The 24,440-nt window shown below is 51.5% G+C and overlaps 11 protein-coding genes across 11 annotated transcripts; 5 read left to right on the top strand and 6 right to left on the bottom strand.

Moving 5' to 3' along the window:
- Positions 1–49: 49 nt before the first annotated feature.
- Positions 50–2,832, top strand: ASPSYDRAFT_140309 (Zn(II)2Cys6 transcription factor; the record flags this gene model as incomplete). Its single annotated transcript, XM_040841033.1, has 7 exons — positions 50–138; positions 237–371; positions 442–710; positions 800–885; positions 932–1,563; positions 1,616–1,786; positions 1,836–2,832. The coding sequence occupies 7 exons, from the start codon at positions 50–52 to the stop codon at positions 2,830–2,832; spliced, it is 2,379 nt and encodes a 792-aa protein (XP_040707902.1).
- A 275-nt stretch (positions 2,833–3,107) lies between these two features.
- ASPSYDRAFT_53672 (uncharacterized protein) lies at positions 3,108–5,969 on the bottom strand (the record flags this gene model as incomplete). The annotated part of the gene is made up of 4 exons (XM_040848727.1): positions 3,108–4,211; positions 4,284–4,598; positions 5,071–5,720; positions 5,801–5,969. 4 exons carry the CDS (start codon positions 5,967–5,969, stop codon positions 3,108–3,110), a joined length of 2,238 nt encoding a protein of 745 aa, XP_040707901.1.
- A 214-nt stretch (positions 5,970–6,183) lies between these two features.
- ASPSYDRAFT_38779 (CCR4-NOT core ubiquitin-protein ligase subunit MOT2) lies at positions 6,184–9,329 on the top strand. Its single transcript, XM_040845777.1, has 5 exons — positions 6,184–6,488; positions 6,561–6,627; positions 6,717–6,832; positions 6,903–7,271; positions 7,324–9,329. Exons 1-5 carry the CDS (start codon positions 6,436–6,438, stop codon positions 9,158–9,160), a joined length of 2,442 nt encoding a protein of 813 aa, XP_040707900.1. The 5' UTR covers positions 6,184–6,435; the 3' UTR covers positions 9,161–9,329.
- Positions 9,253–9,931, top strand: ASPSYDRAFT_288980 (uncharacterized protein). Its single transcript, XM_040844574.1, has 2 exons — positions 9,253–9,712; positions 9,798–9,931. The coding sequence occupies exon 1, from the start codon at positions 9,344–9,346 to the stop codon at positions 9,665–9,667; it is 324 nt and encodes a 107-aa protein (XP_040707899.1). The 5' UTR covers positions 9,253–9,343; the 3' UTR covers positions 9,668–9,712; positions 9,798–9,931.
- A 101-nt stretch (positions 9,932–10,032) lies between these two features.
- Positions 10,033–12,243, top strand: ASPSYDRAFT_140858 (uncharacterized protein; the record flags this gene model as incomplete). Its single annotated transcript, XM_040841084.1, has 1 exon — positions 10,033–12,243. A coding segment is annotated over one exon (2,211 nt), but the record flags the coding sequence as incomplete, so codon positions are not given.
- An 874-nt stretch (positions 12,244–13,117) lies between these two features.
- Positions 13,118–14,518, bottom strand: ASPSYDRAFT_53670 (thiamine pyrophosphate-dependent dehydrogenase E1 component subunit alpha; the record flags this gene model as incomplete). The annotated part of the gene is made up of 4 exons (XM_040848726.1): positions 13,118–13,894; positions 13,963–14,172; positions 14,239–14,300; positions 14,374–14,518. The coding sequence occupies 4 exons, from the start codon at positions 14,516–14,518 to the stop codon at positions 13,118–13,120; spliced, it is 1,194 nt and encodes a 397-aa protein (XP_040707897.1).
- Positions 14,519–15,122: 604 nt separating this feature from the next.
- On the bottom strand, positions 15,123–16,619 carry ASPSYDRAFT_53669 (T6SS phospholipase effector Tle1-like catalytic domain-containing protein; the record flags this gene model as incomplete). The annotated part of the gene is made up of 3 exons (XM_040848725.1): positions 15,123–15,286; positions 15,439–16,371; positions 16,427–16,619. The coding sequence occupies 3 exons, from the start codon at positions 16,617–16,619 to the stop codon at positions 15,123–15,125; spliced, it is 1,290 nt and encodes a 429-aa protein (XP_040707896.1).
- A 960-nt stretch (positions 16,620–17,579) lies between these two features.
- Positions 17,580–19,890, top strand: ASPSYDRAFT_288265 (uncharacterized protein). Its single transcript, XM_040844568.1, has 5 exons — positions 17,580–18,168; positions 18,217–18,314; positions 18,368–18,718; positions 18,768–18,908; positions 18,957–19,890. The coding sequence occupies exons 1-5, from the start codon at positions 17,878–17,880 to the stop codon at positions 19,834–19,836; spliced, it is 1,761 nt and encodes a 586-aa protein (XP_040707895.1). The 5' UTR covers positions 17,580–17,877; the 3' UTR covers positions 19,837–19,890.
- On the bottom strand, positions 19,577–20,507 carry ASPSYDRAFT_38772 (extracellular guanyl-specific ribonuclease RntA). Its single transcript, XM_040845776.1, has 2 exons — positions 20,372–20,507; positions 19,577–20,318 (listed from the first exon to the last, which is right to left on the bottom strand). The coding sequence occupies exons 1-2, from the start codon at positions 20,384–20,386 to the stop codon at positions 19,944–19,946; spliced, it is 390 nt and encodes a 129-aa protein (XP_040707894.1). The 5' UTR covers positions 20,387–20,507; the 3' UTR covers positions 19,577–19,943.
- Positions 20,508–21,151: 644 nt separating this feature from the next.
- On the bottom strand, positions 21,152–22,186 carry ASPSYDRAFT_38768 (uncharacterized protein). Its single transcript, XM_040845775.1, has one exon. It carries the CDS (start codon positions 21,985–21,987, stop codon positions 21,529–21,531), a length of 459 nt encoding a protein of 152 aa, XP_040707893.1. The 5' UTR covers positions 21,988–22,186; the 3' UTR covers positions 21,152–21,528.
- A 518-nt stretch (positions 22,187–22,704) lies between these two features.
- Positions 22,705–24,421, bottom strand: cox10 (protoheme IX farnesyltransferase). The gene has a single exon (XM_040844566.1). It carries the CDS (start codon positions 24,292–24,294, stop codon positions 22,765–22,767), a length of 1,530 nt encoding a protein of 509 aa, XP_040707892.1. The 5' UTR covers positions 24,295–24,421; the 3' UTR covers positions 22,705–22,764.
- Positions 24,422–24,440: the final 19 nt, after the last annotated feature.

Below are 24,440 nucleotides of genomic sequence, written 5' to 3'. Positions count from 1 at the left end.
CTACCCTACGATGATCCCAAGCACGCATCCCCCTTGATCCTCTACTATCATGGATGAGGCCCCATCTACACCCGCTGGCGCGGGCCAGCAAAAACGACCCCGCGTTTCGGAGGAAAACCGCAAAAGGGCGGTGCGAGCGTAAGTTGCCCCCGGCCGGCATGCGACCTTGTCCCCCGTCTTTTGGTCTCGCATTTACCACATTTTTGTTCTTACGACTAACTTATTTCTTGCGCTAGCTGCGATGGCTGTCGCCGTGTAAAAGAGAAATGTGAAGGAGGCGTTCCCTGCCGCCGGTGCCTTCGATATCGCCGCCAGTGTGTCTTCACGCACCCCGATCAAGCGGAGAAGCTCCCGCGCTCGTCATCCGTCTCGTAAGTCGGCCAAATCATCAATGAGGAACACAGGTTGTGGATGAGTCCTTACCGAGCGATTAAATGATAGGTTGCTGGAACGAACTGCCGCACGCAGCCGCCATGACATGCTTGAGGCCGAACGAATCCGATGCATGGAACGGATATTACAGCATTATGTGCCGAATATTTCTTTCGATATCCAGTCTCTTCGGAAAACTGCGGAGGAGTTGAAGAGTAAACATCGTGGTTCTGACTCGGAGGGAGGTCCGTCGGCCGTGCTGGAAAGTGAGGAGCTTGATGATCTGGCGATCGATGATGAGGATTTTACTATTAAGGCTTTGCCGGATAACACAACGCGTATGTTGATTGCTCATGGTTGAGATGGCTTCTCAACTGTAGACATTTTGGTTGTTTTGCAGTGAACGACGTTTCTAACTCTTGGACAGAGTACTCCGGCGAATTCTCGTACCTGAACTTCTCCGAAAAGATTAGGAAGAAGATTGACGAGTGGATGAAGGCTGAAACCCCAGAGGTATGTCGGTCGCCACCATTCCCGCCGTCCATGCTGACCCTCCCAGGTGTCTACCGAAAGTGAACCCTTTGAAGAGCGGTGGCGGGCAACGCAATTGCAGTCTGGAGCTGTTGTATCTGCATCTGTTACGTGCCTACCACCCCGGTTTGTGGCCGACTTCTTAGTGCAGATGTTCTTCAAATACGCCCAGACAAATAACTTCTACGTCGAAGAGGACTGGCTCAAAGATAAACTCAACATATGCTATATAAACCCTGGCAGTCTCTCATGCAATGATGCCGGTGCAGTCTGCTCTATTTTGATGGTACTTGCGATCGGAACTCAATTTGCGCACATGGAATCAGCAACTCCAGTGAATCGCGTACCGCCCATCTCTACTGATACCGATGACCACGGTTTTTCCGAGGATGAGGTTGGCTTGACATTTTATCAATTCGCCTCTAAACTGCTTCCTGATATTATTGCCTCGGCGTCGATCCGCAGTGTCCAGGCTTGCTTATTGATTGGTACATACCTGTTACCTCTGGATACTTCGGGCCTTTGCTACACTTACTTTGGACTTGCCCTGAAAATGGCAATTCAAAACGGCATGCACAGAAAATATAGTGGCGAAGGGCTTCCACCTCATATGATCGAACTTCGGAATAGGGTATTTTGGACGGCTTACACTATTGAAAAGTGAGATCCCATTACCTTGCCACTTGGATACAAACTAATGGTCTATTTGTAGACGAGTCAGTATTCTCCACGGGAGGCCGGTCTCTCTATCAGATACAGACGTGGACGCTGCACTCCCTGTCGACTTTCCAGCACTAATGCCACGGGGACAAGCTTCCAACCATACCAATATGATAACCCTGATTACTTTGACGCTGAAGCTCGGGGAGGTCTCAAACGAGATGTAAGAATCTTTCTAATCTTTCTTTTAATTCCAAGCTAACAAATTGAAGATGTACTCTCCGAAAATGCCGCAAGAACCAACAGCAAGATTGTCTCGAAAGGTTGCTCAATCTACGCAAACACCTAGTCGACTGGTGGAACACTTTACCAGAAGAGACCAATTGTCGGGATCTAAATCCGACAGGTCCTTTGTTTCGATCGAATGTACACCTGAAATTGGATTACTGTCTCACTCGAATTTTCTTGGGGCGACCATTCCTATTCAGCAGCATGAAGGGGTTCTCCTCAGCCGCATTCCAAATTTCTCCCCTAAAAATGAATTCGGGCGTCTCCAAGAATCGGTCAACGCTGGTCACCGACTGTGTTGAAGCAGCTCTAGAAATTATCGACCTCTGCCGCCTACTTCGGGATGAAACGGGCCTTGCTCGTGCATCCTTCACAGAGTTTAGCTCCTGTCGTGCTGCGCTACTGGTCATCCTCGCGCAAAGCTTAACTAAACGCACAGAAAGACTCCGCGAAGCCCTACAGAAGGGCATGGGGCTCATCAAGATCATGTCTATGGGTGTCGGATCCGCTCGATCTGCCGTAAGCGTCATTGAGGCTCTAGAAAGAGCAATATCCCGTCTCGAAGAATATAGTGCGTCTCAAGGAACCGGCCAGTCAGGGTCTCATGAGTCCGCATACGACCGCTTTAAAAACTGGGAAATGCTCTGGAAAACCGGTCCACTTTCGCCAGATGCCCAGACCTTCCAAGAGCCGTACCCCCCTGATGGGAACGGCGTCCATCCACCTGGCCTGACACCCGCCCCAGGCTCCATCAATCAGAATGAGATGCAGGATCCAGCCGTACCACATCCTGATATTACCTCCCCCTCAGATTTCTTAACCCCTCATACGTTTTCGCAAATGCCGCATATTGGCCTCGATCATTTTGTGTCGAACCTACCTCAGGAACTTGGTGAATTTACAGCAATTCCGTGCTTCGAGACGGAGACACAGCAAGGACTTCCTGGGGAAATAAAACCGGATAATTGGATGCAATTTTGATTTTGGTTAAAAAGCTTACATTTCCTGAACCCCTTGGAACCAGTCAATTCCGATGAAGCCTATGATCACCTGCAGGTTACTCTTTTGCATTAGCATGGAGGTGCTTACGATTTTTGAATTTTGATGTGTCCTTAGGATTTAAATATCTTTTCTGATTTTTATATATGCCACCAGCCAAGATACCTAGAGTGTCACTTATACGCTCCCGTTTACTTCAAATAATGGAATATTTGATTGTCACATTTAACTTTATTATTATCAAATGGATATCACTATCAATCAAAAACGAGCTTCTTCCCCTGGAACGAAGCAGTAGACTTCTGTTCCTTTGCCTTCCTAGCTGCCTCCCAAGAAGGATGCAATGGTTTATTATCGTCAGGCTTCTTATTACTCGGTCTGCCCTGGGTTTCCTTGCCGGCACCACTCTGCCCAAACTTCTTCTCACCAACCACGGCCGTCGCATTAGATCCTGTGCCGAACTTTCGTCTCCCATTATCACCATCTCCAGTAGCACCCTTGCGAAGATCCCAGCCGCTGTCTCTGCCCTTCTTGCTGCCCTTCTGCTGCTCTTTGACGTGGTTTGCTGAGGCGCCATACTTCTTCTCCCAGAGAGCCCGTCGCGCCTGCTGGCCCATTCGGTTCTTCCGCTTCGGCGCCTCTTCGACTTCTTCTGGTTCGGATTCAGAGCCGGACCAGTACCCGCCCATCATTAGGGAGGGGAGGAAGGTTGTGCTGGTTGCTGGCGCTTTTGTTTGGGACTTGGGTTTCTTCTGTGGTGGGGATTGAGATGGCGAGGGCGAGCGAGAAGGTGAGGGTGATAGAGAAACAGACATGTCGGAACGGCCGAGTTGTGCTCCTGATCTTGCGCGGAGTTGGTCGTCGTCCGAGGCCACATCGTCATCATCGTTATCTTCCGAGTCTGACGCCAGCCGTGCATCAAACCGCGAGTAGTCCCCCTCGTCACTCCCTGCATCCTCCATTTCCACATCCCGTACCGCATCTCCGGATTCAGACTCGGACTCGGACCCAGAAACATCTAATGCTGCCCGCCGCTCGACACTCCCACTCTTCCTGGATGCAGCACCATCGTCCTTCGTTGCCTTCCCGGAGCCACCGTCCTTCCCTTTCGTCTTCCCTTGTGCCTCCTCCAGCCCAAACAAGCCTCTCAACCCATCCATAATCTCCGGAAGCACATTCTTTACTGGATTCGACTTGAATAGTCTGGCGGTAACATTGGCCTCCTCTGCACTCTTTGGCCCCTCAACCGCGAGTTTCTTTGACTGTTTAAACCGGTAGAAAATAGGCGCTTCGGCTATCCGTTTCGTTTTGGCGAGTTGCTTGAAGAGGTATTTCTCTGCTGTGGCTGTTGGGTCTAGGGTCTATTGTAGCAAAAGAGGTACAAGTTAGTTCAGTTTATCAAGTAAGATGGAGTACATGAAGAAGATTTATACCTTCAAAATCGCAATCTCCCTTTCAATTCTCTTCGCCGTCTCCTCCGGGTTCGCATTGGGCTTCGCATTCTCCGCCGGCGCCTTGGCTGTCTTCTGCCGTCGACCAAGTTTCTGTCTTTCAAATCCCCGGGCCGCCTTGAGTGCGCGCGAGAGTGCGGTAACACCGAAATCGAATTTTTGCTTTAGTCGGGTTGTTTGGAGCTTGAGGTTCTGGTTCTGGTGTTGGTCTTGCGACGGGGCGTTGTCCGTGAAGTCGGAGAGTTTGCGTTTAGGCATGTTTGCAGTTTGAGATATATGGGTATGTGTATTTATTCTCTCCGTTTGTTATTGCTCGCTGAAGACAAGAGAGAAGGCCGAGAGTACTGTTGGTTGTGGTGGTGGTCGAAAGTTGGCGGAGGTTTTTTTTTCTGGTTTGGCGTGCCAAGAGATTTTGATACTTTTTATGGGCGGGAATTTGACACAACGACGGGGTAAGAGATAAATGATATCAGGCTGCTCCGTCTGGATTACAACAGAAAAGCAGTCGTCTACGCTACAATCTACGTGAAGGTGTTTAAGAAATGTAGTGAATACGTTTGTCCATAAGAACACCATAAAATACCATCTAACGTAGACACAGCGGTATGTACATACAGAACTAGGGAAGCAAACGAGAAAATACGGGTACACAAGGATTCTATTTCTTTTCTTCCTCCTTTGATGGCTCAGGCTTGGGAGTGGCCAATTTGAACTACGGGCTACAGTCAGTAACAGTATTTCCAGAACTTATTGTGGTTAGAGTACATACCGACTCAGGCGTCCTGTCATTGCCAGGCCCAACGGGCTCCCAAGCCGTAGTACCTCCCTCGAAGTTTCGGAATGCTTGGGTAAGTTCGAGAGGCTCAATGACGATGCGCTTCTTCTCCTCGTCGTATCGGAGCTCAGTGTATCCAGTCAAGGGGAAGTCCTTGCGCAGCGGGTGGCCATCGAAACCATAATCGGTCATAATACGACGCAGATCCGGATGTCCAGTGAAGAACACACCGAACATGTCGTAGACCTCACGCTCGTACCACAGGGCGCCTTCAAACAGACCGGTCAAACTGGGCACGGGGCTGGCCTCATCGGCGTAGGTCTTGACTCGGATGCGGGAGTTGTAACGGACGCTAAGAAGGTTGTAGACGACCTCGAAACGCTGGTCACGGGTTGGGTAGTCGACGGCGGTGATATCGGAGATGGTGGTGAATTCAGCCGAGGTATGGTATTTGAGAAAGCTCATAACCGGGATGACGCCGGACGGAGGAACGTAGACGCAAAGCTCGTCCTTCCACACGGAGAACTGCTGGATATGCTTGGGCAGGCAGGACATGACGTACTGGCCGTAGTTGTGCAGGCTATCGGCCTTGTCCTGGTACTTGTCGGCCTGGTTTACGACGGGAGCGCGAAGAGGGCCCGGGGCTGCACGAAAATAGTCAGCGAATTGAAACCACTCACGCAGAAATAATAAAGTTCCACGCTGGAACGGGTCATTGACATACGAGGGCGCTCTGCCTGACGCATGTTTGGAGTGTCCGTGCCAGCTGTAGTCGCCTTTGCTACCTGCTGCAGAGGGGTTGACGAGAAGGCACGGCAATTGCGGGATGACCGGGCGGCCGACCCCAAAGAACGGCCGGTGCCCAGCCGCATAAAAGAGCGAGAAGCGGCCATTGTTATTGCAACAACTGCAGCACGAGGGGTTAGGCAATTGGAGGGCTGATCGAAACGCGGGAGGATGGACGTTGTTCATCATCCAAAGGGAGCTTTTGCGGAACGACACGTGATTTAGAGTATCACGTGGTAACTGACTAAGGTGAAATGCAAACCACGCAAACACATGCAAACCCAACCCAACACATCAAAGCTTCAACTTTGATTCTCTCTTTGCCTCCACGCATTTCTGCTCCCCGTTCGTGTCTTTCGTCCTTTACGCCGATCTACCTCAACGCTCCATTTCTCTCCTCCGACCTTTCCTCCACGTTCTCCTTTTGATCGACTTCCTACCTCGTCGTTCGCCTCGGTACCTGTCATTTCTGCCCCTTCCGCTGGTTAGGTAGATGGGCTTTTGACCTTACCGACAAGCTACAACTACTTTCTCTTCTTCACTTTTGTGACACAATCACAGATTCTCAGAATCATGTCAAGTCGCCAACAGATTGACTCCGTCATTGACGATGACGATGAGTTTTGGTACGTCTGGCGTGACATTTCAAGAGTTAAACTCCTTTTTTCCAATCAACTAACACTCATGGTCTCCTCTAGCCCCCTTTGTATCGAAGAATTCGACTTGTCGGATAAAAACTTCAAACCATGTCCGTGCGGGTATCAGGTATGTCGCATCTCGCTGTTCACCTGATTTCATCGCGACAATCCTCGCGTACGTGTGGCGTCCGGGTTACACCTAACATGGGAATTTAGATATGTCAATTCTGTTACAACAATATAAAGACGCACAGCGAAGAAGGGCGATGCCCAAATTGCCGGCGACCTTACGATGACAGCACCATTCAATATAAGGTGCCTGATGCGGATGAGTACGTTCCTTGCAAACCATGGTCCGGCGTTTTCCTGTTCTTGGCGCTAATATATCTTGTTCCACTTTAGGTTCAAAGCGGACCTCGCACTTAAACACCGCAAAGCAGCTGCCGCGAAAAAGAAAGAAACTGAAAGGCGAGAAATCGAAGCCTCTAGCCGAAAGAATCTTGCGGGTGTTCGTGTTGTACAGAAGAATCTCGTTTACGTGATCGGTCTTAACCCTACAATACGCGACGAAAGCCAACTCCTTCAGACTCTGCGCGGGAGGGATTATTTTGGCCAGTATGGGGATATCGAAAAGATTGTCGTCAGCAAGGCAAAGCCTGGTGGCAACCCAAACCAGGGCATTGGCGTCTACGTTACCTATGCTCGGAAGGCAGATGCTGCGACTTGCATCAGCGCGGTGGATGGCTCGCCAAATGGGGATCGGGTTCTAAGGTAAATTTTTTGCAGGCTTTTGATAACGGTTTTAGTATGCTGACGAGAACAGGGCACAATATGGAACCACAAAGTACTGCTCGTCATTCTTGCGCAATGAGCAATGTCACAACAGGAACTGCACTTTCTTACATGAGACTGGCGAAGACAGCGACAGCTACAGCCGCCAAGATTTGTCCTCAATGAATACCTTGTCGAGTCAACGCACAAACGGTGTCCCCGGCCCCAGCTCTGCTACCCCGCCATACGTTGCACGATCCTCCGCACAACCGATCTCCCAAACATTACGACGTCAACCCAGCAAAGATGATGCTGCGAGCAATCGTTCTCTCGACGGGCCTGCTCTTCCATCCTCGGCTAGCTGGGCAAACAAGGACTCGGCGATCAACCGGACCAGGCGGGCCAGCCTCACAGGTAGCCAAGCATCGCAAAGCCCGCGACCTGCTGTTGCCACGGTTGCGACATCTTCGGAGGATACCAAGCGCAATGAGAAGCCGCCACAAAGTCAACAACAAGAGCGCCAGCAGACCCCGTCACCGTCGAACGCGCCATCCTCAATACCTCAACCTCCTCCATCTCAACCGCCAGCAGACCAAGAAGCTCCTTTGCTAGATAGTTTGGTAAAGGCTGTCAACTCTCCCTGCTTCAAATTCGTCTTCTCGGCGGCTGGTCTGCCACCAGACGAGCTTGCTCTCATCGATAACCACCCCTCGTTCATTGATCCATACGGTGGCGTTAAGCGTCGTGCGATGCGAGAGAAAGCGGAACAAGAACGCGTCAAAAGGGAACAAGAGCTTCTACAGTCTGCCCCTGTGGAAGAGGAGGGCCGTGAGAGCGGAAGTCTTCAACTCGGTGGTGAACCAGACGACGCCAATCCTCCGAGAGGCCGTACAGGTCGCGATTCTCACGGTGCTATTCAACCCCCATCCCAGCAAGGCACAACCGCAAGCTCGGCTGTCGGGTCTCCTGTCTCTGCTTCGAGCCATCAGTTCCAGGGCATCAATTTGAACAACCGCAGCCTGACCCCATTGCAACAACAGCAACTTATGCTACTCAAGTCAGCTGGCAATCAACAGGCAGGCCTTGTCGATCCCTTGCAGTCTGGAATGAACTCAACGGCATTTGACCACGTCGCGCAAACCAGACAAGGCCTTTTACAGAGCCAGGTTGCTCAGCTTAATGCACTCCAGGCGCAAAGTCGTCAGAACTCCCGGTTCTCTTTCACAAATGACGCCAGCTCTAAGAATCTTGCGAACTCCCGGATGCTGAACCAACCAACGTCCTTGATGCAGTCGGGTACACCTAATCCACTCGCTGCACCCAGCCCACAGCACACTCTTGCAAGCAACTACTATACCAGTGGCGTACAGGGCCCACCTCCAGGTCTGAAGACAGCAGGCACCCCACCTGTTAGTGGAGGCGGGATGTTCGCTCAAGGTCATGGCTTCACATCCAACGCGAGTCTCGGATTGGGTGGAAAGCAGGAAGCCAACCCGGAATTAATGCGCGAGCTGCTGCGCAGCCGCAGTGGCACCAATGCAGGTGGTTTACCGGGACAAGACAATAAGCGTGAGTTAATGTTTCCTTTCCTCCATCAGCACCAAACTCCCCCTCCCCTGACTCCTGTCAATGGCCTTCTCAGCTCTGTCTATGGCTCTCAGGCGGGGAACACTCCCGACTCTGGGGCACAGAAACAGAGGAAGAAGGGGAAGAAGCACAGACATGCTAACACTTCCTCCGGTGGAGGCGGTGTAGTAGATCTTGCGGACCCGAGTATCCTGCAGGCGAGGATGCACCAGGTCGGTGGGAATGCTGGTCAAGGATTGTATGGGAGTCAGGGTCAAGGTGGGTACGCCATGATGTATGGCAGCGGTTTCAACCGCTGGTGATTTGACATTACCCTTTTCACCTCATTGGATCACAATACCGCCATTTGTTCCTTCTGTTCATGTCTGTTTTATGATGACTACCCTTTTTTTTCCTATTTGCATCTTCTTTCTTCCTTCACAAGAATTCTGGTCTCCTATTCTTTTCTTTGTTACGACATGATATCAAGCTCTTTCTAGACGGGTATGGAATATGTGTTCTCCTCATGGCCCGCATTTAATTCGATTTTCGATCTTTTTTTCGACGTTTTTTTTTTTTTTTGCACTACAACGAAGCATTTAGCAACGGCTCTCAAAAAAACAAGAGACTTGGGCGGGGCGTGCCATTGGCGTTTCTGTTTATGGATCAGCTATGAATTGTTTTGTTTTTCTTCTCTTGTTCGTTTTTCACCTCCTCTATGGTCCATGGTGACGACAAGTTCATTGCATCTATGGACACGGCGTTCCGGCCCATCGTCCCTGCGGTGGCTGTCACGTTTGTTTGCCCATTACGCATTCGAACTGGTTTGAGCTGTCAGCGTCTTTGGGGCCGTTCGGTCTGATAATGGTTTTAATGTACGTTAACCTCCCTGGCCCGGCTTTGATAAACCGAAGCAGGGTTCTATATGAAACCAATTTCTCACACATATTGTTCATATAGACAGCGTCTCGTGTCCATCAGATTAAACCGACCACGGCCTCTCCTGTAATTATCTGCCTGTCCTTTCGTATTTCGAATCCGTGGAATATTTCGCATAGTCTCGTTTCGTGTTCGAATGACTTGTCCTGGTTTCCTTTGTCTTGTTTCTTTTCGATGACAACCCCTCCTCTTAATCCTTCGCGAAACCTGTCGTCTTCCACTCTTATCCTTATTGCTCGTGTGCTGACGTTTAATTTTATTAGTTGACGAAGAATTTCCGCCTCTTGGTGCGACATCAAAGGACAAGCACTCGGTTGATAGCTTCGGATCGTTCATGCGATCGCAGTTGATGAGTGACTCTCAGCCTTTAGGTCGCTCCGGTACACCAAGTCTTCCACCAGGCCTGCCCCTTCCACAAGGGCACACTGTGTCAGCCTTGTTCCAAGATCATTTCAAGCCCTCAAGTCCGGGATCATCCGTTTCTGGTCCACCTCCTGGATTGGAACCTGCATCTCCTTCCGTAGCCGCCGTTTCTCGGACGTCCGAGGATGATGCAATGGGGGTAAAATCGAAGGAGGTTCCCGAAGGCGAATCATCCTCTAAAAGGCCTAAGAATGCGGCAGAAATATCTCTAGGGTCCCCTGTGGCAAAGGCAGCTGCAAGAGTTCGTTCCCAGCCCAAGGAAGAGCCAGTCACTGGTGAGGACAAAACTACTCGACCAAAATTGAACGAGATCAAGGCCTCCACGTTCTCTTCTATCAAGGCCAAGCCGACAAAACTGGATTTGAGCTTCAACACCCAGGGCCCAGAACAGCCTTCAAAGGCGGAGCCACCATACCACATCCCGTCTGCTCATGCTGCCCCCGCGTCCACCGTTAATTCACGCCCCAATACGCCGTTAACCGCGGCTTCGCGGGTATCTGAGTCCCCAGCGCCTCGCCAACCTCGAGTCCTTCGTGTTGTCGATACTCCAAAGGCAGAAACTCCACCACCTATGTCGGCAACTCAGTCCATTGCGTCCCTTTCGATCGGAGGGAAAGCTCGTTCCAGGCGGCCCAGTGTTTCGTCTCAGAGCCGTTCCGACACACCTGGGGATCTTGGGTCAGAGGCTGACCTGTATGCCTCCACATCCGCTTCTCGCGCTAACTCCCCCCCTGCATCCTCGCGAATTGGCTCTGCACCGGTACGGGCTGTCACGAAAAGCCAAATGAAAAAGGAGCGGAAGCAGAAAGCCAAGGAGGCAGAGGCGAAGAAGCAGGAGACTACCTCGGTGACTGAAGAGCCGGTACAAGCCCCTATCGTTGGTAGGAAACGGAAGACCAAGAAGGCTCCAGCTGAGTCGAACAATTCTCCATCGGAGAATACTACCAGTACTACCAAACCTGCTCCACCAGCCAGCAACGAGGGTAACGAAAAGCCTGAGCCGGCTAAGAAGCCAAAGGCAGCTGAGGTAGCCCCCAAGGAGCCTAAGCCCACGACTCCCGATGTCAAGCCGCCTGCTGAACAGAAACAGCCCGAAGCTTGGCGAACAAGGAACACTGTTGAGCAACTACTGAAGGATGCAGAATCCAGCGGTGCTTCGCTCAAGGAGCTTTTCTCTGAACGCACGTCCCCTCTACAGGTGCTGCTATCACAGCTTCACAAGTCGGGAACCCTGGATCTCAACAGTCATCCGCTTTTCAATCCTTCTAACCTCAGCCAACGCTCCGATATGAAATGCGTTTCAAACGATTACGATGATCTGAAGCAACCCATCGAACTAACCGAGCAGCACCGTAAAGCGTTGCTGCGCGGAGAACCCGTCCGGATGGGCACAGAATCCACCTCGCTTAAGAATAGATGTCTTATCAGCCCCCGGGGGTGCATCCTCCACCATCTATCCCCCGAAGAGGAAGAAAGATATCTTGCCCTAGAAAAGAGCATCTCCTGGGATATTGATACCTTCCAAGAATACCCCGCTATTCCAATCACCGAGCCCGATGCTACAAACCGCGGCGGCGGTCTAGACGCTCTATTTGCCACACCTGAGAATTTCAACGTCTGTTGGGTTGACGAAACATCCGCAGGAGTCTCAGCTTCATCGCCTACGTCAGGCCAGTCCCCAACTGAAGGGCCTGTTTCCTTCATCCCGCCGAATGTTCTCTCCGCGATGGAGGCGGACAGTACCCGAACCCACAATTGGGCTATTGACAATACCGCAGAGCTCATGAACGCGACAGCTACCTCGGTGCGCTCTTTTGCTGCCGCTACAGCAAAGCACATGCTTGGTGCGGCGGGTGTTGTCATGGGTAACTTGCCCGACCTCGACGATGTCGTTGGGATGACGGATGAAGAGCTGCGTTCGTTTGCAGTCAAGTCGCAGAAAGAACTTGAGACGTCGCGGAAGGACCTCGACGCTATTGATAAGAAGCTTGGTGCATTGGTGAAGAGGAACAAGAAGCTCGCGCAGCAGGCACTGGCTACTTAGTCGAGTCGAGTGCTTCGCTATGTACTATCACTTTTCTTAACTTGATGTTTTCCAGCGTGCATATGGGAGGTTCTGATTGTACACTATGTTTGAGTTTCTTTGGCTGTAGTTAACCCCAATTTCATGGTCTAACGGAGGCCTGGTGATAATCATATACTATTACCCCTGTAATTCTTCATTTCTTTCCTTTCCCCTTTTTTTTTTTAAGGTTGGCCTGTCTGAATGCTGTAGCCTGTATTATCATTACCCTCAGTCCTGGTCCAGTCTAACAGCCCATACGTGTTTGCATATAAGTAATGCAGATTGAAAGATGGCTAGATAAGCACTGGTGTTTTGGGGTCGAACAGTAATACATCCCATCACAATGGCCCTAATCATGGCAGGCCTTATCGTTTCACTATTCATCGCCGCCAATACTTTCCAGGACCAGACCCAGCGCCTTTTCCGTCTTATATTTGATCTCCAGCCCCCTCCTCGACAATCGACACCTGCTTCAGATTTATCCAGTTAACAGACCACTGCCAACTCCACTACGGCCAACGCGGTATTGATGTCTACGGCTATCCACCAAAGGGCGAGTCTACACCTTGAGCGTATGGGGGTGTGTTTTACCAGGGTCCAAAGGTCTGTCTTAAACTTCTTTGATGCTGGCAGGACCGTAAGCCGTTAGGTAGTCTTACACCAGAACCGAAACCAAAATTGCTTGTCAAAGATTGAACTGATAATTGGGGATATTTCTGATAATATGTCTAGAAATGTCCTAGCAGTAGTCCTCCCCAATCCTAAACAGAGCACAGTCAGACAGACCGCCAGGTGTAAGTCTATCAGCACGCTGCGTAAATACATCCCGCATTAAAGTCTAAACCACGCCCCCCTATTCTTTTTCCAGACCCTTAATTCCGCCTTCAAACTGCCTCAAATCATATTCCTCAGGATAAGTCTCCAAGATTCTCTTCAACTCTGCCATCTGCTCCTTCGCCTCATCTGTAAGCTCATCATAAACATCCTCAAACGCATACCGAATAGCCGGCTTCTTCTCCCTCTCCGCAGCTCCAAACTCCTGCAAAACTTCCTTCCGGATACTCGCCCTCGTCTCCTGTTCCATGTCCTCGTTCCACAACCCCTCGTTCTCAAGCCACTTCCGCAGTCTAATGATAGGGTTATCGCGCCTCTTCCAGTCCTCGACTTCAATGCGCGCCCGGTACGCGAAACTGTCATCGGACGTACTGTGATGTGAAACACGGTAGCTCATCGCCTCAATAAGAACTGGCTTTCCCCCGTCTGAGAGGGCTAGTTTGCGAGCATCGCGCATAGCCTCATAAACGGCGAAAATGTCATTACCGTCGACACGGATCGTGTCGATTCCATACCCGATGCCTCGGCTGGCGATTCCATCGCCCCGGTACTGCTCTAGTGTTGGCGTTGAAATGGCGTAGCCGTTATTACGGCAGATAAAGACGACGGGGGACGAGCGGGTTGCGGCGATGTTCAGACCGGCGTGAAAATCGCCTTCACTGGCTGCTCCTTCGCCAAAGTAGCAGGTGACGATGCGCGGTGGCGTGTCGGGGTTTTGCAAAGATTGGAGTTTTAGTGCATAGGCGGCACCTGCGGCGTGTGGGATTTGGGTTGCGAGTGTTGAGGAGATTGTGTGCTGTTACCGGCTGTTAGTATCGACTCTATTGCTAATTGTTGAGGGTCAAATGGGAAGTTGCGGCGTACCGTGCGAGGGTATTGACATCCATAGTGAACGGGCATATTTCTCCCCCGTCCGCTATCGTTTGCATTTGCGAAGAGCTGGCTCATGAAGTTCTTTAGCGTGAAGCCTCGTTGTTGGAAGACGCCTGTTTCGCGGTACTGCGCGAAGACCACGTCGTCGGGGGTTAGGGCTGCAGCGGAGCCCACGCTGATTCCTTCTTCGCCTGCTGAGACCTGTCCGGAGTATATCAGTAAATATCTCTCGGGAAAATCGAATATAAAGATGTGGCTTTGGCATACCATGTAGAAACTCAGCCGACCCTGTCTTTGCGCCTCGAACATGATCACATCCATAATGCTCACTATAGACAACCCCAGATTAGCCTGACGAACGACGGATTGTAGCAATTGCGACAGGATAGGGACGTAAACCACCGGTTAGCATGTTCCTATACCACGTCAATATCTCCTCATTCGAAACATCCAACTTCTTCCTTCCCGCATCCACCAGCACACCATCGGAATCCATAACTCGGTATGTAGGAATGCCCGACCCATCCTGTGGGTTGATGAACGCCATCTCCGTTGTGAATTTGCTATTGACCGCACCGGGGAATCGGACCCTAAACAATACGCGCCAGTCAGTTAGTTGCTTTTCTGCCAATTTCCCAAGAATCCGCGTAGGGAATTGTGCAAACGTACCGATCCGACCCCGGACGCTGAGATATGGAAGTACTCCATCGCTTTGAGAGCGTGGATCGGCACAGCGGCCGCGCAATGGGCGGTACCCGACGTAATAATGGCACTAGGGATGTCATTTCTGTGATTAATTGAGAGGAGAGGGGAGGGAGGGGGGAAATGGGAGTGGGATCTTTTGTATTTCCCCAGAGTTGAGTCCCTTGGGGGTGCGGAGAAGCGGTTGGCGTCGGAGGGGCTAGACGTCACGGGCGCCCGGGGGTAACCGAGCGGATTTCCTTCTCCACGCCCAATCGGCTTTTACTATTACTTGTGCATGTTCAATATCCTAGGAACGAACGCAGTAGTGAATTATATTTAAAAGTATTAGTCATGTCCAATTTTATACACCAAGTGATCCAGCACGATTCACGGACACAACGGCTACCAAAACAGTCTTCCTGTCTTCAGAAAGCCCACATAGTTAGACACTGTCGCCCCAGGTAGCATCAAGAACAGCTACATACATTGGGAGCCCCCTGTTGAATGTGTCGTTGCTCATCATTGAGAAGATTAGGTGGCAGGTTTGGGTTATCGCCTCCTGGCTTGGGAATGGGGAAACCCTTCAGGAGGCCTGACTCCAGCATCTCGCATACACTGGGATGGATTGTCGCTCCACAAGGAATGTCTCTGGAAGCCCCAAAGTTAGGTGGGAAGCGTCGCGGGATCCATTTCCCTTTCTCCAGCTCTAGGCGAGTTGCGAACGGAAGAACCTCTGTATCGTATTAGAGCTGGTCAGGAGTAAGTAGCGTTGAAAAGACGAACCTAGAATCCACCATAGCATAACAGAGATGCCGCTTCCACCGTGACCAAATCGCAGCTTATCATGCGGTCTGTTCACTTGCTGCTGTATATGGTATCCCTCTGTCCCTGGCTGTTCGTCACGACAAAGAGACTTTCCTGCGGCTCTAGTCATATCGTCCACGTTTGTCGTCATAAACTCGAGCTTGCTTTCCGAGCCCGGTAAGTTCAGCACTTCCTGAATCATCCAGTGCAGCGTGATATCCGACAGCAGGTGCTTTTGGTTCCGTTGTAGCGGATAACCACCACCGACATCGCTGTGATTTCCAGCGAACCAGACTTCCTTCAGATCCACAGAGTCTTTGTCCTTGTCGGCAATGTGAAATAATGCGGGTTTGAATTTCAGCCTGCGTTCATGGATTGAGACAGCGTGGCGTATGTGAGTCGCTGCAGGGCTGGCAATGTACCGGTATGATTTGCGGAAGAAGGGAATCTCAAACTGGCCAACACTGTTGACACAGTCGAAGAGACCGAGAAAATGAACGCCAACGTCGGGCCGACAGAAAGTTGTCTTGAACTTCTTCATGTACCGCTCTAGCTCGCGATCTTCTTCAGATTGGGGAACATTTCCTCGTGAGCTCTGATAACGGCTGAACGTGGACCAGGCAAAGGGGACCATTTCCTCGTTTCCGCGAGAAAGAAGGCCGATGTTGTGGATCATTTCAGCGAGAAATCGTGCCGTGTATGCGCCCCGTGAGAAACCGAAGATATAGATGTGGTCGCCTGTGGAATAATATCGCATGATAAACTTGTAGCCCGCGACAAGATGCTTTGAGAAAGAGGCGCCGATACCCTGGTCTAAGAGGGCGCTCATTCGCGCTTTGAATTTGCTCCAGAGGCTCACGCCGCCGGAAGATTTCGATGAGCCAGTAACGTAAGTCAAAGTTCCAATTCCAGCTGTTTTCGAGCAGTGTCAGCCTCCGTAGTTCTATGCGGTAAGGTGTCAGCTCACGTTGATAGTAGGCGTACTGCCCGGGCTTATGTCTCTCGAGTGCTTCATAGATCTTGACTATGTTTGTATCCTCCTCCGTTCCCATGTACTGGTTCCCGGTTCCATCGAAGCAAAGGACAAGCCTACGTGGCTGCCCTGATGCGGTTGGAGGTCGATGGTCGTGGAGCGGGCTGTGATGGGTTGGCTCCGGCATTGTAGTTCAACCAGAAGCTGCTGAGGCTGAGGTTTTCCGACTCACTTTGGGATTCTTCAGAGAAAAGAGGAGCGGAGCGAGCTTATAACTTTAAGTCAAAGTCGCGGTGACAGGTGGAGGCTGCAGAGGACCACAGCCTGCGAGCTGAGCGCACCGCTATTGCTTTTTCATGCATGCGGGCTCCGCGAGAGGCCCATTTTGGATGTCGATCGTGGCTGGACGCCCAGACCACCCGTTCCTTCGTGTGACGGTCACTGGAGGATGAGTGGACGCGACGTCCTCGTCATGCTATGGGCCGCCTGCCAAGAGCAACTAAAATATTCTCATTAGATGTGCTTCAGCACATTTGACGATCGATGTGGACTTGATTCGTCGGAGAGCTGAAGATAGCAGATTCATGGCGCTGAGGAACTTTTTGTTTGGGAGTCTGCTGAGAAGATCTTCATTCGACCTCTCCAGTTTTACGAGCAATAGTGCAATGACATGCAAGTATTTTGGCCGCCTGAGTTTTTGACAAGAAAACCATGAGCATTAGCATGCTGTTCGATGAAGCTGCACTGCCCCCTTACTTCGACGCTCATACTCTGTAGTATGCTCCAGCGATCCTTTCCATGCTCAACCGACACGCAAGCCATGTTTGCCAAAGAGACGTTACTCTGCATCTGACACAACACATGTTAACTGATTGAATGCATCTTTACATGCAAGGAGGCGTCATAAGGCTGACAAGTGTTTGGCATGAAGCATGTCGGGAGAAAGAGACAACAGAGAAAAGTGTTGGGTCCGTGGTTGTTGCTGCCTGAGGCCGCAACTCTCATGTCGCTCCAGCTGAAGTGAGTTTTCTTCATCCTTCTGCTACGGTTTCGTCCAGATCACAGAACCTTGATAAGCATTGATGATAAATGCTGTCTCGGATTTCTGGTTGACAAGCTGAGTCACTCGAGAATGATTCACTCTCGCCGTCGACTCTGTTCTGAAGGTTCCAGACTCGGAAATATGTTTCCAGCGTCGCATCACCTTCGTGGGAGCGATAAAACAAGAAAGATGACCAAAGCAGCCCAGGTAGGTAGATGACGTTCTGATAAGTTGGAGACGTCAAGACGGCCTTGTTTCCGTGACTGCGCAATGAACCGCGATTCAGCATTTTGATATGTAAGCACACCGTCACTTGGCTTGATGTACGTACTTATTCCAGCGGGGTATCTCATAAAATCTTCTCAACTTCTCATCCTTAATTCTGAGTTCGACCCCAGAAATCATGGCATTGGTTCCTACAATACATCACGGCCTCAGCCCCGAGGAGCTGAAGGCGCCCGAGCCATCAGCTACCACAAACCCATTCGCGTCGAACCAGGGCACCCCGCGTGATTCTGCAGAAGTAGATATGAGGAATGATGCCCAGGATTATGTACAGGACTCACTCCCACCTTCTGCAGAACCGGAGCCGGAGCCAGCTCAGCAGGTCTTTGAACGGGCCCCGTTGCCAGAGACTAGTCGAGTTCGACAGTTGGCTGTAACTACATTGATAGTCATATCGAATCTCGTTCAGGTAGGCCAGTCCAGCTTCCTGTGTAAGATGAAATACTGACTACTCTAGATGATTGTAAACTTCGCGGGCGTTGCTGGCGGCAGGAGCTTTAGCGAGTCTATGCACGTCAAACAAACATATGCAACCTGGATAGCGGCAAGTTACGGGTATGGCCTAAACCGGTATCAAGACCCAGAGCACGAAGCTAAGAAAGTAATAGGCTCACACAAGGAACATTCGTTCTGATGAGCGGTCGTCTCGGCGACGTCTACGGACACCGTAGGATGCTATTGGGCGGCGGCGCCTGGCTTGTTGTATGCAGTTTCATCAGCGCGTTCTGCCACAGTAACTTTTTCGCTTTTGTCACGATGCGCGCTCTCGCCGGGCTCGGAGGTGCTAGTATCATGCCAAATGCAGTGGCCATGATAACTATTACAAATCCGCCGGGGCGTGTTAGAAATCTGAGTTTGGGATTCTTCGCAGCGTCCGCTCCTCTGGGAGGGTATGCCTCTGCGCTTTTCCTTGGGGCGTTCATGGAACATACCCATTGGCGGTGGTTCTTCATCTTCGTGTAAGTGCCAGGTCGACTACCACTTTGTTTCCCACTGACAGAATGACAGAGCCTGTCTTGGGGCGGTGGTATTTGTTCCTCTCTGGCTTCTCAGCCGAACCGAAATGACATCTAGTCGAAATGAGAGTATCGATTGGATAGGTGCCGCCTTGGGAACAAGCTCTTTGATCCTATTCAACTTCGTTTGGAAGTAAGTCTACCACTCTGATACATAAACTTAGTCGGTTAACATGACCAGCCAAGCACCAAGCGTAGGCTGGTCAACCCCCTACGAGATCGGCCTCCTCATCACGTCCCTTATCCTTTTCACTTTTTTCATAATCTGGGAACATAAAACCCCACACCCGATGATGCCCCCGGATATCTTCAAAGCACCCTCCTTTGCAATCCTTGTCCTCGTCATCCTCCTCAATTACATGGCCGTCGGCACCGTCCTCTGGTACCAGCTTCTCTGGCTCCAAGACGTCTGGCACTGGTCAACCCTCCAATTCGCCATCGGCTGGACCCCCTTCGTCATCTGCGGCACCGGCGCCGCCTGCCTCGCCGCGTGGCTGATCCCCCGTCTAGCCGCGCAGTGGATCCTCGCCCTCGGAACTGTAACAATCATGGTTTCCACCGTGCTCATGGCCACAGTCCGCCAGGACCAGACCTACTGGGCCCAAGTTTTCCCATCTGTGATACTCTTTGCGTTCTGCCCGGACCTCGTCTACGCCGCTGGGCAGATCATCGCCAGTAATTCGGTGCGCAGGAACCAGCAGGGCGTGGCCGGGTCGATTATCGGCACCCTGAACTTGTACGGGAATAGTCTGGGTCTAGGCTTTGCGTCGACGGTTGAGGTGCAGATTGCTGCGAAGACGGGGGATACGATTCGTGGGTATCGCGCGGCGCTGTACTTCGGCGTCGCAATTAGTGCTGTGGCGCTTCTTTTGGATATTGCGTTTGTAAGAAGGGTCAAGGATGAACGCGAGGGGTGGGCCGAGGGAGATCAAGATCAAAATGGGGACGCAGCGATTGAGCTAGAAGTCATGCGGGGTCAAGCTGCTACGGCTACGGGTGCCCAGGTCTCATCTAGGCTTGAATCAGGACAGGCTGTGTCTGTTGTCCAGCGAGTTGATTGATTTGCTACGGAGTATATACACACCAGGCACGGCACAAGTACCCGGTCTCCACTAGGCCACCAACAACATCCATTCCAACACTCGTGGTCTACCCAATATATTCGAATCTAGCAAGAAACAAAGTTGTTTCCACTGGCGCCAGTGTGGGTGATAACGCCAGCAAGTTCTCCATCCTCGTTGAAGACGACACGGTCCGCGCCAGGCGAACCGCCGTTGTACACACTGCCGGAGCTCATGATCGGGAACTCATAGTAGGTGGGGTCGACGGGGAAGTCGAAGCCCTCGTAGTTGTTGTAGACGTGGGGGTAGTTGTTGACGTCGTCGCCGGAGGCCTCGAGCTCGGAGCCCTTGCTGACGGCGGCGGAGACGGCGGAGGACGAGTAGCAGACGCTGCCGCAGGTGTAGGCGCACGACTGCCGGGCCTCGATCTCAGCGGGGAGGGCGAGGGCCACCGAGCTGGTGACGAGGAGGGCGAGGAGAGTCTTTTGTCTGTTAGTATATAGAACATAAACAGAGAAAGGGGACCCGATCATACCTTGACCTGGAACATTTTGTTGTTGGACGGATAGCCTGGATGTGGATGTACCAGTGTACCAGTGTACCACTACCAGTGGAAGAGGTGACAGACAGACAGCTATTTATTATTTAACCCCCGAGATAACCAAAACAGCAGATAAAACAGAGCACCCACCCCGAGGTTACACCGCAGCAGCAGGCAGATAAAACAGTCTTGGCACGTTGTCTCCTTTTGCCCCCGTGAATGGTTCACAGAGCGCGGATCGGCACGCAGGGCTCGCGGTCCTGAGGAATCGAGTCAGGGGATGGCTTGGATGGCCCAATCAGGAGGCACAGACCCTCCATGCAGAATAACGAGAGGGAGACCGTGCACGTCTTGGTTTCATGGCAGATCAATCTATTTCCCGCGCTGCGTTGTATCGAGAATCCTGGTCGCTGGCGGGGGATGGTTTATAACGGCACGTGTAATTCGTGCAGGGCGTTATAGGCGGTTGTCAGTGAGAGAACAGAGTCATGGACGTTGAAGCCATATCGACACTATCCGGATCGAGCAAATTCTCCGGACCATCCGGAGTTGTGGGTGATCCAGTCGATAGTGCGAGTTAAAGGAGATAAAGGGGAGATCCATGGTCCATCGCTGATCAGTCGAATTTGTTGATCACTGATTCACTGCTGGACTGCCACACCGGCGTGGTGACCATCGAATTAATCTGGAATTATCCCCATATTTGCAATACTTTTAATTAGATAAATTTAAACCATCATGAACGAGAATTTAAATATACTACGAGTAAAAACAAGCAACACCGCTTCACCACAACCGAGATGTCTTTCTCTCCGTCTTGACAAATCCAATCAATGTATTCCGCGACGTCTCAGAGCCCGCCTCGAATGAGCTCCCCGCAATGTACGCCGCAGCATGGTCCGGGAATAGCTGGGCTGTGGTCGGATCTTTCGACGGTTTCTGTGCACACACAATATCGGATACAAATTCCTTTCATAATTAGCTTAATAGGATCGATAGCCTGTGAACGTACTTGGCAGGGGCCCCGGTTCCTGACGCCTTTTATTCGCTTTCTCAAACAAATCATAGAACTGGCTGCGTTCCGCATGGTATACTTGGGCTGCCTTTGCGGCAAACGGGTTTACGGCGGTGGGAAGGAGGTTCACGACGCCTTAGAGAACAGGGTACCAGTCGAGATACTGGCTCCCGTGTAGCAGTTTGAAGAAGTCGTGCGCGTTCTCGAATAGCCGTGTGAGGGCAGGGGAAGACGCGGAATCCACACGGAAGCCGTAGGTCATGCTTGTTGAGATGCTGGTCGTCGTGCGCCCGACATGGTCCACGAAGGACTCCGGGCTCTCGAGGAGGTCGAGGCAAAGCCGTTTGGTCTCGAGTGACTGGTACGGCAGGTATTTGGACACAAAGTTGGAGTTCAGGAACATGTGGTATAGCTTGCGCTCGACTTCCCATAGGTCGTCGTAGCTATTCACGGCGGTTAGTGAGATGGTTTCCATCATCCCAAGGCTGAGGCTGAGGGCGGACTGACCGCGCATGATGATTCTTGAATGTTCCCATACATCCTGGATGTATAGGCTAGGACGGTCGGCATAGTTTGGATTTGATATAAGAGCCATGGCTGGGATACTGGGCTGGAGAACTTAATGAATCCATCTTCTTGGTTATATAGAAACGCCAGCATGCCAACCCCCGCAGATCGACCTGGGTCGCCAGTCCAACTCGCCTTTTAGACTGGTTGATCAAAGGATCATTCTGCTCCGGCCGTGTCGGCAGTCGGCACTGATACAGTAAGGAGAAGCTTTGGAAAACACATACAGACGGCCATATAGCTCTGTCAAAGTTATCACGACGCCGTGCGTTTACTTGTTGACATCCCGTTTAGCAAGCAAATGTAACATCTTCTGTGCTCTCTTATATATCAGCAGCCTTTTAAACAATACAGAAAATTTAATACAGAGGCTCTGGGAACGAGACAGGCTGTTGATCCTTGCCACCAAGCGGCCCGCATATTCATCCTGCAGATTCGCGCCATTTGCAATAATAGGGGATCTTGGTCTGAACGTCGTGTTGAATCCCGTTGCACAGAGCACGACACCCACTGCGTGAGAATGACCATCCCCATCCACGAATCCGTCGGGGGTAATTCGTTTGAGCCTCCCTTGTGCAGGCGTGGTGTTCCGAGGAAAGTGGATATAGCAAGCATATTTCTACGAACCTGCTTTGCAAAAGACCATAAATTCGGTGTCAGAGGCAACATATATATGTACATCTAGTCAAATCAACCAACGAGAACTCGTCCATATACCACCATGCAAAACGCCATCCCTTGCCGAAAACAGTTTAATACAGGATGAGAAGAGAAGTGAGGTCCACAACATGCCGTGCGCCTGGGTCTAGGCAACGGGGCTCGACCCACTGGGGTTCTGGTCGATGGCTTTCCCAGAAGATACCTCTTCATAGTATACATAGTCGTCATCTTCGTCTTCGATCGGCTGACCAAAGAGGTTTCCCCAAACACCATCCCAGAGGCCCTTCTTCGTCACGAGGCCACCAACGAGAAGTATTGGCAGCTGCCAGATACTAGCCCAGAAAAGACCCCGCGCGGTACCGTTGGCGCCTTGGTGCTTCCAGAACCCATATGCCTCTTTCGTCAACCAGCCGTTGGCAACGGTGCTGCTAACTAAGAAACCATGCCCCACAACACCAATCCACCAGAGACCAATTGAAAGTGGGAACATGAGAACTGAATACCGCAGGGCAACACGGGCGTTTCGAGCGGGATTCGTCCAGCACATCATCTTGTATCCAGCCCCTTTGTATTCCTCACGAATAGTATGGGACAGAGCGTTGAAGTGAGGGAACTGCCAGGCGAACAGAATACCCGCAAGGAGCCATCCCCCGAGGCTGTTTTCGCCAAAGAGCATGTCGCGCCATGTGTCATGCCCTGTCGTTGCTGCTTGTCCTGCTGCCGCAATCCAACCCATCAGCGGAGGAATACCTCCCACCACAGCACCCACCCAGGTATTAATCACATGCATACGCTTTAGTGGTGTGTACACAAATGCGTAAAGCGCAATATTAGCTGCAGATAGCCCCGTTACTGTGGGGTTGGTTCCCACGTACAGCAAGCCCAGCCCTACGGCGGCTGTCGCAATGGCAAAAAGAACGGCTGCACGCCGGGAGACGAGGCCGCGGACTAAAGGCCTGTTGCGCGTTCGCGACATCTGAGCATCGTACTTTGGCTCAAAAACCATGTTCAATGTGTTTGCGCTGCAGGAGGACAGGAACGTCCCGGACGTCAAATAGAGAAATGTCAGGGTAGAGGTCGAGAGAGTAGGAAGGGGCGCAATGGACGGGTCGAGTGCAAGCAATGACGATATAGGGTATATGCCATAAGCGGAAGTCGTCGATAGCAGGATCAAGAATGAGAGACGGGGTTTGGTGAGAGCCAAAAAGGCGGCCAACTTGCGGCGGAGTGAGGTCTGGGGGAGTGTTGAAGAGAAATTCGACAATTGGGCAGACGCATCTGGCGGAATGACCGGTTCAGCGCCATTATTCTGTGCCGCAGATTCCTTTAATCGCTTTCTTCGACGATGGGGCAGCTCCGGTTGAGCCTCCGTAGGTGGTGTGCTAGGAATTGATTCTTCGTGGTTCCGCTGATTGTGGGAATCGTTCGGAGAAAGTGAGGTAAACAGTCCCGGCTGCGGTGTCAAGTGACTCTCGCCTTTATGTGATGAGAAATACGTCTTATTAACCGCTGCTGAGGGCGATTGTCCGGCAATGCTGGATTGTAATCGCGAGATCGGAGCGAGTCTGTTGACTGCGGGGAGCAGTCGGCGATTGCCATTAACGCATCTTGAACATAGGAGAGATGAATCCCGAACCGTTCCTAGCCTCCGCAGAGACGAGCGGAGGAGGGTCATGACGGTAAAGGGCACGCAGCCTGCGGGTGGACAGCAGGATGAAGCGTCAAGGGCCGTTGGCGATCATGAAGCCAAAGCCGGGAGTCGGGAGAAAATGTTCGGCGCGGTGGCAGAGACCAAAAGCGCAACGATTTTTGGCAGGAGCC

This window comes from Aspergillus sydowii, assembly GCF_001890705.1.
Source record: "Aspergillus sydowii CBS 593.65 unplaced genomic scaffold ASPSYscaffold_1, whole genome shotgun sequence".
Classification (NCBI taxonomy): Eukaryota; Fungi; Ascomycota; class Eurotiomycetes; order Eurotiales; family Aspergillaceae; genus Aspergillus; species Aspergillus sydowii.
This window is presented reverse-complemented; position numbering and strand designations above follow the sequence as displayed.